Source organism: Pteronotus mesoamericanus, unplaced genomic scaffold, assembly GCF_021234165.1.
Source record: "Pteronotus mesoamericanus isolate MK-2021 breed Mesoamerican mustached bat unplaced genomic scaffold, CSHL_Meso_final contig_202, whole genome shotgun sequence".
NCBI lineage: Eukaryota > Metazoa > Chordata > Mammalia > Chiroptera > Mormoopidae > Pteronotus > Pteronotus mesoamericanus.
Genome location: NW_026555086.1, coordinates 3,861,530 through 3,876,660, shown reverse-complemented (window position 1 = coordinate 3,876,660; position 15,131 = coordinate 3,861,530). Strand labels below are relative to the sequence as shown.

Here is a 15,131-nt window from a genome sequence, read left to right as displayed (position 1 = left end):
GAGTGTATATTTATAGAAAGATACATAGAAATGGACAGATGGCGCCTAGCTATAGGTACAGAGAGCTGTCAGAAAACCCCGTCGGGAGTACAGACTTGCTGAGGGCAGGACGCAGGCTTCCCCGTCTTCCAGCACAGCCAGCCACAGCCCGCTGCCCGCCCTGGGAAGCCCCCCGTGTTCATGGGTTTGGTTCCCTCTCCGGAGGCTTCCCCCGTGAGAAGCCTGGGTTCAGGGGCAGTCTTGAAATGTGTGTATCTTTCTAAAGAAGTGAGGAAGAGTAGGAGGAGGGAAAGGAGAAGTGTATGTTCACGTTGTGCGTGGCGGAAAAGACGGGACTCGCTTGGGGCGAGGGCGTGACCCCCTGGAAAGGCAGGAACGAGAGCTCCAGAAAGGACAGCTAAGGGTCCCAGGTTGGGACGTGAAAACACAACAACCAGGAAGATGGTGTATCCACAGTCCGCCGAAATCCTTGGAGCATGTTATAGTCAGTTCAGGGCGAAATAAAACCAGAATAATACTAAGAGGTAGCAGCTGTTTATCTTCTCGGAGATTTCGAGGGTCTCTGGAAGAGATGGGGTGGGGTGGAGTTCTGGCCAAGGGGCTCCCCATGGGGCGGGGCTGGGGAGGACACAGGCCTGCGTGGAAACCACAGCCGGGAGCCGCGGGGGCCTCTGCCGCCTGCAGGCCCCTGCCAAACCCAGGGCCGCACCCGGGGCGAGTCATGTGGTCCCCGCCCGTATAAATAAAAGTTGAGTTCTGTGTTTCCATAGATCTTCTACACGGAGGCTAGCGGAAGATTAGTGGAGTAACAATAATTATTAATAACAATAATCGTCATAATAACAATAATTAATAGAATAAGGATGCTGGCGGGAGGCGGGCGCGGCTCCCGCGCGGGGCGCGGCGGGAGGGCCTAGGTCTGGTAGAAGTGGTGGTGGTGGTGGTGGTGCTCGTGGTGGTGGCGATGCTCGTGTCTCTGGACCGCCGGGCCGGCCGGGCCGTCGAACACCACCACGGCGGGCAGCTCCCTGGCCGGGTCGCGCCCCCCCGCAGCCAGCGGCGCCGGCAGGCCCCGGCCCCCCGGCTGGCTCTCCTTGGCTCGGTGCTTGTGCTTCTTGTGCCCGAGGGGTGCCAAGGCAGGGAGAAGGGCCGGGCCGGCGGCCAGGTGGGCGGCTGGGGACGCCGCAGGGACAGTGGGTCCCAGAGAGGGTTTGCTTCTCGCCCCTCTGGCCGCGTGGCCCACACCCACACTCTTGCCCTGGGCCTTGGGGGACCTCACAAAGTGCTTGCTCCCGTCCTGGGTGCCCCGAAGCCGCTGCTGGACCTCGGAGGCCTTGGCGAAGGGGGCGTCAGGGCAGTGGGAGGAGCCTGGGTCTGCGCCTTGGGGCTTTCGGTGCAGGAGGTGCACGGCGTCCGGCTCGTGGGAGCGAGACCGCGTGGGGTTGCAGGTGCGGGGGGGCAGCTCTGACTTCTGGGCCGCGGCCGGGGAGCCTGGGAACAATGCAACAGAGAGTGAACGGGCACCTCCTGTGGGCGGCGCTGCACGGTGCCCCAGAAATCACCCCGTCCCCAGTCCCCAGGCTGCCTGGCCTGATAAGGGCCAGCTGTTCCTTATCAGAGTGTCCCCCATCGCCCCTCCCTGCCTCCTCCAGCTCTTGGAGGAAACCACTCCGGAGTGGAACTTTGCCATCTGCTAAGTGGGAAGAACTATTTCTTTGTTCGGGCTTTCAAAATAGTTCTCCTGCCTCGAGAGAGTTGCAAAAGAGAGGGGGACGGAGGCCGATGGCTGTCTGAGGCCAGGGCAGCGGGGAGGGGGCACCGGCAGGCGTAGTCCTGAACTGTGGGCAGGCGTGACCCACAGGGAAACGAGGCCTCGGAGGGGAGGGAGGGGAGGGAGAGGAGAGCTGGGGTGAGCAGCTTCCGTTTAGCTTAGCAAGAGCGAGAGGCCAGAGCTGACAGAGAAGTGGGGGTCCTCGCGGGGGGGAAGAGCCAAGGGAAGGGAGCAGGGAGGGTGGGCTGGGGTGTGGTGTTTGTTGTGTTATAAGCTCTCAAGTGCTATTCGATTGGGCTCATTTTGTACGGGTGTTACAGTACTTTGGTATTTTTAACGTTTCTAATGTCGGATCCTCCAGTAACATCTTTCGCCTGCTCCCATCCACGCTACTCCCTCCCCCAGCCCAGGGGGGACCGTGACCGCTCCCTGCCCCACCCACCTGCTGGCCTGGCCACCCCGGCTCCCGCCCCCCTTACCAGGCCCAAACTGGGACGTGTAGTTTTCTATCCCAGCGAGATCTAAATAGTGGTTTCGCCTCTCGATGTTCTCGTCCACGCAATGGTGGTAGCAGCCAGGCTGCTCCAGGCGGCTGTCACCCTGGAACCTATCGCGGGAAGGCGGTCGTGAGTGGGTGGCCCCGGCTCCCCAGCGGGCTGCCTGGCAGCCGGCTGGGGAGCCGCGGGACAGATCCTTCTGGACCCTCTGTTAATTGCCCTCTGGGTCTTGGTTGGGGAGGCGGGTCCTCCGACCTCCATTCCTTCCGTTTCTTCCTATCAATGGAGACAGACTCCCTGACTGGCCTCCCTGGGCCTTCTGGGAGGACTTGAGAGGGACTTTGCTTTGAACAGACCCAAAGCAAGGGACAGGGGTTACCGCCCAAAACCTCGGGATGTCCCAAAGCCGGGCTTCCAATCACACGCGCCTGCCACTCCTGCCTGGTTCCCGGGGGTATGAGCAGCAGAAGGCCCAGGCCATCCCAGTTGGGGCTGGCAGACTCCTTAGCCTGTGCCAGAGCCCAGAGTGGGCCCTTCCTCCTGGGGTGGTGGTGGGGGTGATTCCCGGCTCCCCGCCCCTCCCCTTCAGGGCCTCCGCGACCTGCCCACACCCCACCCTCTGCCTCCCCCTCCGCGCAGCACAGCCCCCCACACCTGCAGCCAGCCTGGGAACCTCCTGCCCACGTCACGCTGCATCCCCCGCACCCCCGTTCCCTCTGTTCCTATGCTCCCGCTTCTCAAAATCCAGATATTTCCCTTCCATTTTCACAACAAGTGGTAGCATATCCTTGTGTCTCAGGTAGCAGTGTTATTTTTACCATGTTGTACTCAATGCTTTTTTAAAAACAGTCTCTTTCTTTCCTTCCCACTCTCCCTTCCTTCCTTGAAGTTAAAGAAATAACACCAGCCCGGGCCGCGTAGCTCAGTTGGTTAGAGCATCAACCTGATACGCCAAGGTTGCAGGTTCGATTCCAGGTCAGGGAACACACAATGATCAACTAATGAATGCATAAACAAGTGGAACAACAAATTAGTGCCTCCTTCTCCTTACTCTAAAAATCAATAAATAAAATTCTTTTTAAAAAAACTTAACACCAGGTGAAAGGTAGCTGCAACCTTACCCACAACTCTGAAGTCCCAAAAGCCTGAAGCCTATTGTATATAAGAAGGTTCTACAGTCTTTGTGTTGCTTCGTGTGAACATTCGTACCTCTACCTGCAGAAATACCAACGCGCTAAATACTGAGGTGCCGCCCAGACCCCAAATGTAACACAGAAGGAGGACAATATGAGCGACTTTGCAAACCCAGCAAATGCGAAATTCCAACACACAGCCGCCAAACGCGTTTGCATAAGGCAATGCTGACCCATCCTTGGTTATTTAAAAAAACTGAAACCTGGGCGCCTGTCTCCTGAAATCGTGGCCCTGGGAGAGAGCACAGACGGAGCCGCTTTCCCAGGACCGCTAGGGCGCGGGTGCACGGTAGGCGCTGCGCTGGCTGCCCCTCCGCCCCGCCCGCCGTACCTGAGCGGGGCTCGCTGCTTCTTCTCCCAGCTGCGCAGCTCCTCGGCGGGCTTGGTCTCCGCTCTGGGCCTGGCGCTCTGCAGCTCTGAGTCCCACCCCAGAAACAGCCTGGTGACACACGGCTCGATCCCGTGCCCGCCGGCCTCCTGGTCCTGCCCAGGTTTTCCAAGCTGCCGGGCGCCCGGCCCCTCGAAAGCTGGCCAGGGTTGTCAGAGCCAGGAGGGCGAGAGGGGTCTCACAGCTACCTGTCCGGCTCAGCTCCTCTGTGCACACCCCGGCTGGGCTTCGAGGCCCTGCCCGCCCTGCCCCACCCCTGCCAAGCCAGGCCCTTGCCTTAGCCGCCTGCCGCCCCAGGCTTTGCTCACTCGGGGCCTCCCATCTAGAATCCTTCCCCATCCAAACCCTGCCCCTGCGAGGACCTGCTCCAATCCCGCCTGTCCGCCAAGCCACCCCCAGTGCACACGCCCAGGACCCCCAGCCCCTCACCAGGATGGTTGAGAAGGATGCTCTTCTTGCCCTGGCTCCCGTCGGGGGCCACGGTCAGCTTCACCCGCAGCGTCTTGCTGGACGTCGGGGAGTGGTTGACGGAGGAGTCGACCACCTCGTAGATGGTGTGCAGCAGGCTGGTGATGTCCTGGGGGGTGGGGAGGGAAGCAGAAAGCACACGGGCTTCAGCCACAGTGCCTTTCAAACAGGAATCAGAGGGCCTGCTGAAACCAGAAACGCTGAGCCCCTCTGGTTCCCCAAAGCCAGGCCTCGGGCAGTGGCATGGGTGTGGAGGCCCACATGAGAGGGGTCCGAGGAGCAGGGAGAGGGAAGGGTGGCGAGGTGGCAGCCATGGGCCCCTGGCTCAGCCACACCAGCGCCCTGGGGGAGACTGTGCGGAACCTGCCTGCGCAAAGTCTCAGCCCTTGGGGGTTAAGGGCCACCCTGGGGCCCCCGTGCCCCAGCCTGGGCTGCCCACTGCAGGTCAAGCCACCTTCCCGGCCCCAGGGGAAGCTCCAGGGGTAGACGCTGTCCCCACACAGCACACAGCAGCAGGGGAACTTAGCAGTGGACCAGGCACCCGTGGCATCTCTGCAGATCTCTGATGGAAAACCAGAAAAGCAGATGTAACCCCATCAATAAACTCCGCTGCGAAAGCGTGACCAAGCCCCCTCCTCTCTCTGGGCCTTGGGGAGCCCCTCCCCTGGGCGGTGGGCTCCAGTGCGTGTAGCCTCTCAGAGACTTCTGCCTGGGGAGGGAGGCCCCCCTCACCAGGCCTGCCCTTGCTCTGGGCACGCATACGGTCGTGGTCTGAGGGCCGGCTTCCTGCGTGATGTAATGCTGGAAACCTCTGGAAATGGTACTGGCTGCCTACCAGCCATGGCCATAGAGGGCCAGTTATCTGCCCAGAGACCCTACCTGGACACAGACAGACCCGGCCTTCCCTCCCTCCCCCACTGCCGAGGCTCGGCAGGTGTGTGCGCTGGCTCCGCCCCCAGCCAGTGGCAGCCACTCCGTTCAGCTGACTTGCCCGATGACAATGCAGGCTGAGGCGCATCTCAGAGAAGCCAGGTCCAGCTCCTGCTCAATTTCAGAACCTTTGATACCGGCAACAACTTGTCCTTTCAGTCCCCCGTTCCCCAATTCCGCCAGCCCCTGGCAACCACCATTCTGCTTTCTGTCTCTAGGACGGACTGCTCCGGGTACCTCATAGGAGCAGAATCACGCAGGGCTTGTCTTTTTGTGACTGGCTTCTGTCACTGGGCAGCACGTCCCCACGGTTCTTCATGATATAGCACGTGGCAGGATCTCCTTCCTTTTTAAGGCTGGATAATACTCCGTTATTTGCATGGACCACACTTGGCTTTCCCATTGACCTGTTGGTGGACACTTGGGTTGCTTCCACTTTGGGGCTATTGCAAATAATGCTGCCGTGAACGCGGGTGGTATAGGTAGCTCTTCAAGACCCTTTTTTTGACGTGGGGGGATATATACCGAGAAGTGGGATTGCTGGACCATACAGGAATTCTATGTATAACCTGTGTAGGAATCTCCATCCCGTTTTCCAGAGCAGCGATGCCACTTGACATCCCCACCAGCATGCACGAGGGTTCCGGTTTCGCCACTTCCTCCGTAGCACCTGCTATTTTCTGCCCATCTTCATAGTTTCCATCTTAACGAACGGAAGGTAGGGTCTCACGGTGATTCTGACTTCCATTTCTCTAAGGATGCAATGTGGGGCATCTTTTTGTGTGTTTAGGGGCCATTTGCATATCTTCTTTGGAGAACTGTCTATTCAAGTCCTTTGCCCATTTTGGATCAAATTACTATTTTTTAATGTTAAATTTTAGGAGCTCTCCATACGCAGCTTCTGGGTATTATTCCCTTATCAGAGAATTTGCCAGTATTTTCTCCCACTCTGTTGATTGTGTCCTTGGATGCGCAGAAGTTTTAAATTTCGACATAGGTCCACGTATCTACTTTTACTTTTGTTGCCTGTGCTAATTTAATTCTTAACAAAGCCCTCTGGCAGGGCAGGGGGTGGGGGGGTATGGGCGAGGCTGGGATTGTGGGGACTGCCAGGCTGACGCCCAGGCTCGAGCCCCTGACTTGCTGGCTCTCTTGGTGACCCCAGACCCTCTGGGGGGCCCACAGAGAACCCCCCTTCTCCCTTCCTCTCTGCCCAGCCATGCCTGACCCCCCACCGTCGTAGGCATCGTTCTCTCCATTTTACAGATGAGGAAACTGAGGCCCCCCACCAGCCTCCCCCGGCATAGTACACCAGGCCTGGGACCCCAGTGTGTGACCCCAGTGGGTCCCAGCTTATTTGGGGTCTATGAGCAAGCAGACTCCAGCCACAGCCAGCTGGAAAATCAATGCGATGGACAGCACAGAACCTGGCACAAAGGACAGGTGACCGGGAATGCCGAGCACATGAATTAACGCGTGACGGGTGATCGGGTACTTCCTTCAGGTGGGGAAGTCGGCACGTGGACCCAGGACCAGCCACTGAGAGCGTCAGAGACCCATGGCAGAAATGACTGGTTCAGGGCCAGACCCATGACTCCATCGGGGCCAGTGAAATTTGGTCCCAGAGTGTCTGCTGACATTCTGAATTTGGGGAGCTGCTGACAGGACGGGGTGCCGATTAAAACCGTCGACCGCCGCCCTGCGTTTGCCGCGGGGAAAGCCTATCTGATAATAAAGGGACGCAGAGGAAACAGGACCGAGATGAACAGGAAGACACTGCGCCTCAGGTCCCAACTGTGCCCGAGGTCAGGGCCCAAGGTCAGCACCGGGGACAGACTTCCCTGCCATGCACCAGCACGGTCCTCTTTGTGACAGTTTGTGCCGAGATTCTGTCCCTCACACCCCAAAGAGTCCTGAGCGACTAAAGGCCACTCAGAGCTCCCTCCCCTCCCTGGTTCTCATGCCCCAAAACCATAGATACGAGAAGAAAGCGGCAGCGTTTCCCCACTCTGGTGGCTTCCCCTGCTCCCTTTGTGGGGAAGAAAGGACCTATCACCGAACCAGCACAGGGACATGGGACAGCAGAGCTCCGGCGCTCTCTGGGAACAGCCCTGAAACCCTCATGCGTGGGCTCAGGGGGTGGCGGGCCGGGGAGTGAGGAGCCAGGGGGCCCACTCAGACTCTGCGCAGATCTGTAACGGGTCCCACAGCCAATATCCAGGCCTGCTGGGGAGGGAGAGGATGTCCGAGTGGAGCAGGGAGGCAAAGAAACAAGGAGGCAGAAGGGATGACCCCGAGGCCCAGAGCAGCAGGGAGGCGGCCTCAGCGGTAATTCAGGCCACCAGCCCTGCAGGGCTCCATCCGCACCTGCAGTCAGAGCCTCAGGCCCTGCCACGCGCCCCGCCCTGCTGGCTCCGGGCTGTGGCCACGCCCACCCCCGCCCCGGAAGCGGCCACGGCACCAGGGGGCACCAGCATCCCCAGCGCGGCACCCCGCACGGCCCGGCCCCCACGTCACTGCTCCCCGTGGCTTCCCTGGACGCCCCGCCCATCCCTGCCCTGCCACTCTGTTATTTCCTTCACCGAACATGTCACGCCTTACAATTTTCCTGTAATTGTTGGGGATCTGCCTCCCTCATCAGACAGTCAAAGCCACAGGCGAGGGACCGTCAGGCCGGATCCCTGCTGTGGTCTCACACCCAGCACGTGGCAGATGCACACAGTAGGTGCGCAGTATGCAGACACAGACAGGGGGAAGGGGTGGAGGAACATGGGGAGAAGAGGGGCGGGGAGGGGGCTGAGCGGGGAGAGGCGCAGAACGCAGGGGGCGGGGAGGAAGCACAGGCCCCGGGCAAAGCCGCTGCAGGGCCTCGGGCGGGGCCTTTGTGTGCCCACCTGCCCCGACTCCGGGCAGACTGTCTGCGGGGCGGGGACGGGGGCGGCCTGGGTGCTCCCAGCGCACCCCAGAGCTCTGGGCCACAGAGAAGAAAGGAGAAGAAAGTATTGTCCGCCCCGGGGAGCCCCAAAGCCCCTCCTCTCTGACACCTCTCCCCACTCGCGGGGCAGTCCTGGGACACGCCTCCAGCTCCCACCGAAGCTCTCAGGAGCCTTGTCCCCACCACGCCATCACCCTGCACGGCTTCCGTCTCCAGTCACCCTTAGGGACAGGACCCCCTCATCAGACGGGAAGGGTGGCAGTAACCAGGCACGTGGCCAAAGCCCCTGCGCCCAGGGCATGGCCAGCGGCCAGGGGCCAGGCGGGCGCACTCACCTCACGGGTGACCTTCCCATTGTTGTCAAAGTCATACAGCGTGAAGGTCCACTCCTGCCGGCTGTCCTCCTCCACGGACACATCGCACTGTAGCTCCTGGACACAGACAGACAACACGGGGCATGACTGGTCACCCAGGGGCTGGCTGGGACCCCCAGAGGCCAGGTCAGGGGCTGCCACGTCCCCACTGCAGAGTAATGACCAGGGAGAGAGGCCAGGCCAGGCAGGGAAGGCCTGGCGGGGCAGAGGGGCCTGCCGGGGCGCCAGGCAGTCCGTGGGTCCCCGCAGGCCAAGGGGGCACGGCGGGGGTCTTGGAGAGGGTTCTGTGGCCTCAGACAGATGCCACGTGACCCAAAGGCTGGAGGCTGCCGTGCACACACGCACTCACACCTGTGTGCACACCCATGGGTCCGGGGTCCCCTCTGGGGGAACCGGAAACAAGTGTGGGAACTGGCTGGCTCATAGAAAACCCAGCCAACGGCAGCCGCTGCTGTTGTCTTGGTAGTGATTCATATAACGATGACTTCAAGTCACCGCTCCCACAGCCCGAAGGGTCTCACCGCTGGGACTCTTAGTGAGCAGGGGACGTGCAAGCTCTGCCCCTGGAGCTCTGCCGCTGGTGGGGAGTCTGCAGGGGCCGGCTGGACCCCAGACAGAGAGTTCCAGGAGGATGGCCGTGCGGGGAAAGAGAGCCCACACGTGGCCCTCAGGATCCACGAGGTTTCGCTTCCAGGCCATCCTGTTCCACATCCTGTCCGGGTCGGCAGGGCACGAGGGGAGGCTCGGCCCCCACGGGAGGGTGGTGCCTGGCCTCAGGACGCTGGCACGAATGTGACAGAGCGCGGCGTCCCTGCCCCCAGCCTGTGCCCTCAGAGCCGGCTTCCGCCAGCAGTTTCGGGCAGCCCACGCTGAGTTCAAAGTCGGCCTTCCCTCAGGTGTGACACGTCCCTCTGATTCCTGCCAAGTGCCTGCTCCGCGCTCTGAGGCGCCAGGCGCTGCTTCAGGAGGCCCGGTACTCACCCTGCACACGGGTCTCCCCACGCACGCACGCACGCACGCACACACACACCTGCACACACGCTCACCCACACGCACGCCCACACACTCAAGCCTACACACCCAGCACTTGCCTAACCCCCTCTCCCCGGCCCCTCCGCTGAGCTCTGGAGAAAGCCCGGGTGGGACACTCACAGGCACGGGCTGAGCGCCTATCCCCGCCCCCGACCGCGGTCATGTGCGCAGGTCTCCCCCCGCCACCCCCCACCCCGCCACCTGCACTTCGCAGGCGAGCGCCCCTTGCAGCCGGCCCCTTTCCAGAAACAGCCCTTCTGGGGCCTGCAAGGAAGTGAGACGCCCACCTGGGCCCTCCTCTCCCGTCCACCCGGGAGGCGAGCGGCCTTCACCTCGGGACAGGCCTCTGCGGCCTCTGCGAGAAACGCCACCGAGGAAAGAAAGCCCTTCTCCCCAGGCCCCACGCCAGGGAGGAAACTCACTTCAAACTTAAGCTGCTTCTTGGAGCCCGGGCAAGATTCACTCGACTTATCCATCCTCTTCTCATCTCCACTGGCCAGCCCGTCGGTCTTCTCGGGAGGCAGTGCCACTGTGGAGGACGGCAGGCGAGGACGCGTGAGGACAGGCCAGGCCCCACCGCGCGTGGGGGCGGGGCTGCGGGGTCACACTGTGTTCCTGTCCCAGGCCTGCGTGGAGGCCCGCCAGGGCGCTAGGGCCCCTTCCCGCCCTGCCTGTTGCTGGAGTCTGTGTCGCTTTGCCCTCCAGGGCTGTCCAGCTGCTCTGGGGGACCCCGTCCCCAGGTGCGCCCATGCGGCCACCCAGGTGCACCCCAGCTCCAGTCTCCGCCCCGCCCCGAAGCCCACGTGGGCAGACTGCAGCCACCCACGGCAGTGCAGGCCAGGGCAGGGGCTGGGGACACAGGGCTGACACTGGAGCCCCGAGGGTCACGGCCACAGCCTCACTGCCTCCCGAGCTGATGACACTGGCCACCTCAAGGAGGCCGCCCGCCTGGCCCAGCACACAGCCCGCTGGTGCACGGTCAGGAGGCGGGGCAGCACACAGTTCAACACGGGCGGCGGAGGGAGCGGCACACGCGCACGCCAGCACACGCACGCCCGTGAACACGCGCACAGGCGTTGTCTTCAGGAGCAAGCCGACCCCGGGGCTGACGCTCAGCCCTGCTTGCCCTGCGGGCCCAGCTGCCTGCCCAAGGTCATGGTCCTGTGTGTGTCCTTCTGGGAGCGGTGAGGAGGGTGGGCATGAAAGCCCATGGCCTGTGCACCCCGCTGTCCTGTGAACACCCCCAAGAAGTGCCCGGAGGGTGGCCCAGGGGAGCAGTCATCATCCCTGACCTGCGCCCTGGCCTCCGAGGGTCTTCGGTTCTTTCAATCAAAACTTCAGCCCCATCTCTGCCTGCAGAAGGGGATGCGGGCTTGCCTGGGAATATGCTTTTCTAGAACAGATTCATGGCCCTCGCCCGTCTGCTCAGATCCGCTCAGCTGTCCCCAGGCAGCGGCTCTGCTGTCCTGTCTCACCTCTCACGCCGCCAAGCCCGACACAGTGCTGACTCAGCACCGCCCACTGAGGCGGTGGCTGTTATTAGCGCCACTCTCCGGATGGGGAAGGCGAGGCACGGAGAGGCTGCCTGCTTGGCACCCAAGCAGCCTGGCTCGTGCTATGAGCACCCCAGTGCCGCTCCTGGTTTGGTTCCGGAGGCCCGGCACCTCTCAGCCATTCTGGGCAGCGGGACTCAGCCTGCGTTCCCAGCCTCCCGACAGGACGCGTGGCCTGGAGCGGGTCACGTAGCTGCACCAGGTGGCTCGGGCTCCGCGACTGTAAAATGGGGATAACAGGCCCCTCCCCAGAGGACTCCTGTGTGGATCTGACACGCAGTGATGGAGCCCAGGGCCCAGGGCCCACACGCAGGGTCCCCGCCACTAGTCAGGAGTATTGTCCTCGCCCCACATAATCTTTGGGGAGTCAGCCCAGTTGGTAGCTAAGTTTTCTCAAAATACAAAAGGACACAAAAGCATCATTTCGAAACCAGGCAGCCCAGGGTTGGGAGCAGGACACAGAGGGAGAGGCTGAAGATAAGGATGCCCCGGGTCACCAGCCCTGTCTGGCAGGGACAGGAAGGTCACAGCGACAACTGACTTGACAGGCTCCGGCTCCCCTTCCCCCCGTGCCCTGCTGGGCCCAGGGGCCCCCTCCCTTTCCTGAACAGCCGGCAGGAAGCCCCCAGCCCATGCTGCCGCCCCAGCAAGGCAGCGACTCCCTAGAGCTACTGGGGCTCGGCTGGGGACCGCAGCGTGGGGGCACCAGGCACCCTCACTGTTGGGAGTCGTCAGGGAAGGCCACTGACCGCTTCTGTGACAGTGGATCCAACCAAGTCCTTTGCTCCCTGCTCCTCCTCAACAGCCAGGAGGGTCACGGTGAACCCAGGGAAGTCAGGTGGGCCTCTAGCCCACGGCCTGAGCCGCCCTGACTCCTCCAGCCCAAACCTACCGGTGCCCTCTGGGCTGGGCTGCCACCATCCTTGGACACTGCCACGTCTACCGGGCCGCAAAGCAGTAGACCCTATGGTCGCCCTCATTTAAAAGATGGCAAGAAGGTTGAGAGGCTTGTCTGAAAAACTGGGGCGTGTCTGGCCCCATCCCCAGCACTAAGAGAAGCTCTGAGCTCCGGGAGCGCCCGGCACCCCCGGCAGGCGCAGCTGAGCTCAGCAGAGGGGTCCAGGTTGACAGGGCATATTTGGACTCACATCCTGACTCTGCCACAGACCTGGGGGACCTGGGGCCAGGCACCTGACTCCTCTGGGTCTCAGTCTCCTCACCTGTAACACGGGGATGAAGTGGGCTCCCCCTCACGGGGCTACTGGGATGGGGGGAGGGGAGGTCAGTGAGAAGAGCACCTACCGAGCACAGGGGCCTGCATGCAGTAAGTGCTCATTAAATGCTAGCTTTGCAAACAATGTAAATGAGCCATGGTCCCAGCTAACATCCCAGATCCAAATCATCCCTCTGCCCGAACGCTGCCCCACAGGAGACACAGCGCTGGCGTGACCTGCAACATCCTCTATTCACCGCCGGCCCCCCAGCCACCCCGGAGTGCGGGGTAGGGGGTTGCAGAGAAGAAAAAGAAGAAAGAAAAACAAAGGCCAGCTCCATCTTCAAAGCTGCTGCCTCCCTCGGCAGAGGTCCTGGCTGGAGATGTAAGCCGGCCAGGCTTATCGAAACCAAACTTCAAGTTCAAAGGGAAGTTATCAGAAAACCACCTTCAGGTTCAATGTTGCCTTTCAAGTTCCACTTGATAAAACCCAAAGAAAAGAAACCTCTGTCCCTGCTCTCTCCTTCCCGGGAGCCCCCTCCTGTCCGCTGAGCAGAAACAGCCTGTCCTCTGCCAGGTCCCCCCCTTCCTTTCTCCTCTCGCAGGGAGGGGAAAACATTCCCCCTGCCCCTTCACATGTCTTCTCCAAAGACCACGGTGGCCTGGACTGTCCTCCCTTCACCAGCAGGCCCCTCGTCCCATCCCGGCTCAGGAAACCACGCAGACACCCAAGGGGGAGGGGGAGACCCTTCCCAGCAGGGGGCTGGGCACAGACGGGTAGCAGGCCTGGGAGACATCCCGTCCCGGCGCGCTGCGGGCCAGGAACGTGGACAGTCGGTGCCCACAGCCCCGCCAGAGGCGGCGTTTCACCTCTCACTGTCCCCTGCCCAATGGCCAGCAGAGGTATCAGAGAACCCATCAAAAAGCTTTGCAGACCCCAATGCCAGAGTCAGGGGCCGGGACTCGGGGGCCAAGCTTCTGCATCCACATGGGCCCTCCGGAACCACACGCTGCCAAACCAGCACCTGCCCACGTGCATCCCTCTGCAGAGCAAATCCCTGCCCACCATTGGGTCCGTCCATCTGCCCACCCCCCATCCCTCCATCCAACCTCAGCAAAGAGAACGATGCTGCTATCGCAACGGGCTGCAGCCCCAGATTCCGAGCCCATTCTGCCTCTTACGCCTGCTCAGCCCAGCGGTTTGCTTTCCCGGGGATGATCTTTGGGGGGGCATAATTTCAAGGGACTCTGGTAACTCTTCAATTGCAAGTCGCAGCAACAACAGGAGATGCTGCTCATTCGAAAGAGGAAAGGAGAAACTAGGAGAAAAAGGGAGAAAGAGAGAGAAAGGGAGAGTAGGAGAACAGCAAAGCCTGTCACTTGCCTCTGGAGAACCCGGGGGTGACGATAGAGCAGGATTGGCAAGCCACGCTCCCGGGGGCCAAAGCCTGCCCACGGCCAGTTTTTGTAAATAAAGTTTTATTGGGACAGTTACATTGACACACAGTCCACAGAGCCCAGGATACATCTCCTCCTGGCCCTTGGTAAACACAGCCTTCTCCCCGACCGGGCACCCTCATCAGCAGGGCACAGGCGGGGTCTCACCTGCTGCCCACCTGCTCGGCTGGCAACCCCTGCACAGCCCACAGCCTGCTCGCCAGACACGGTGGCCACGGAAGGCAGGCAACCCATCCTCAGCTCAAACGAGTCCGGGGGCAGTGGGTGAAGGGCCTTTTCTTTGCAAACTGCTCCCCGCCCCACGCAGTGGCCTCAAGGAGGAGGAGGGAGGGCTGTGTTTACCAGATGACGCTGCCACCGCCGCCCCCGCCACGCTCGCTCCTGCCTGGCATCGCTCCACCCCCAGCAACTGCCAGATTAAATGCATTACTTGACCATCTTCACCCGGCTCCCTTTGATGTTCCCTTCTCAAGCTTCAAAATACCTTTTGGAGGGAGATCAGACAGCATTAAACAGAATTACTAATTAATTAAGCAAAGTTAAATTTTAAACACTGTTTGTTGTGTTAGCCAAAAGCCTGAACAGAACAGACTTTTTTCCTCCACTGAGATCAAAGACAGTCTCTTCCCTCTCCCCTCCCCCAGTTTAAAAAAATGGAGGGGGGAGGAGAACGGAGAGAGAGAGAGAAAGGAGAGGGTGGCTGAGGGGCTCTGGGCTCCGAGAGCGGTACCTGCATGGTGGCGACGTGGGTCCTGGTCTAGGCTCCTGCCCCCACCCCCGCCCCCACCCGTGGGCCCGATGGCAGGAGGCACACCGGGCTCATTTGGGACAGCGCGCCGGGAGAGCCACCGCCACTTTCTGGGGACTGTTTACCCTGGCAAAGAGCGGGAGCCTGGGGTCAGGATGGCACGGCAGACCCGGCACGAGCTGCTGACAGCTGGCGCCACCCAAACACTGTGAGAAGAGGAAGGGCTGCGAATAAAACAGACCCGCCAGCCAGCCGCACCCCACCCGCCTAGGCAGGATGAGCACCTCAGGGCTCCTCCCCGCCCCCACCCCCAGGCTGGGGGGCAGAGTCATTTGGGGTCACTGGGAGACTGGCTGAGAGAAGCGGGCCGTGCGCTGCTGTACAACCGTAGGAGGTGCCGCACCCGCGCTCGGCAGCCGGGATGCGTGGGGTGTGCGTGACACTTTTCGGACAGATGATGAAAGGTGTCTAGAGGCGGGTCCCCTTTTCCTGACGTGCACAGAACTTGGTTGTTGCCAGCGGAGTGCTGGCTAAACTCGCTCCATCTAGCCCTTGGTGCGGTCCTCTCTCG

The 15,131-nt window shown here is 61.4% G+C and overlaps 1 protein-coding gene across 1 annotated transcript in view; it reads right to left on the bottom strand.

Moving 5' to 3' along the window:
* Positions 1-913: 913 nt before the first annotated feature.
* The window catches only part of NKD1 (NKD inhibitor of WNT signaling pathway 1), a 59,288-nt gene continuing 45,070 nt past the window's right edge, over positions 914-15,131 (bottom strand). The window contains exons 5-10 of the mRNA XM_054570239.1: positions 10,011-10,117; positions 8,518-8,613; positions 4,279-4,426; positions 3,793-3,877; positions 2,251-2,378; positions 914-1,491 (exon numbers count right to left, since the gene is read on the bottom strand). Coding sequence (XP_054426214.1) covers positions 914-1,491; positions 2,251-2,378; positions 3,793-3,877; positions 4,279-4,426; positions 8,518-8,613; positions 10,011-10,117 — 1,142 coding nt within the window. The remainder of the gene's footprint in view (positions 1,492-2,250; positions 2,379-3,792; positions 3,878-4,278; positions 4,427-8,517; positions 8,614-10,010; positions 10,118-15,131) is intronic.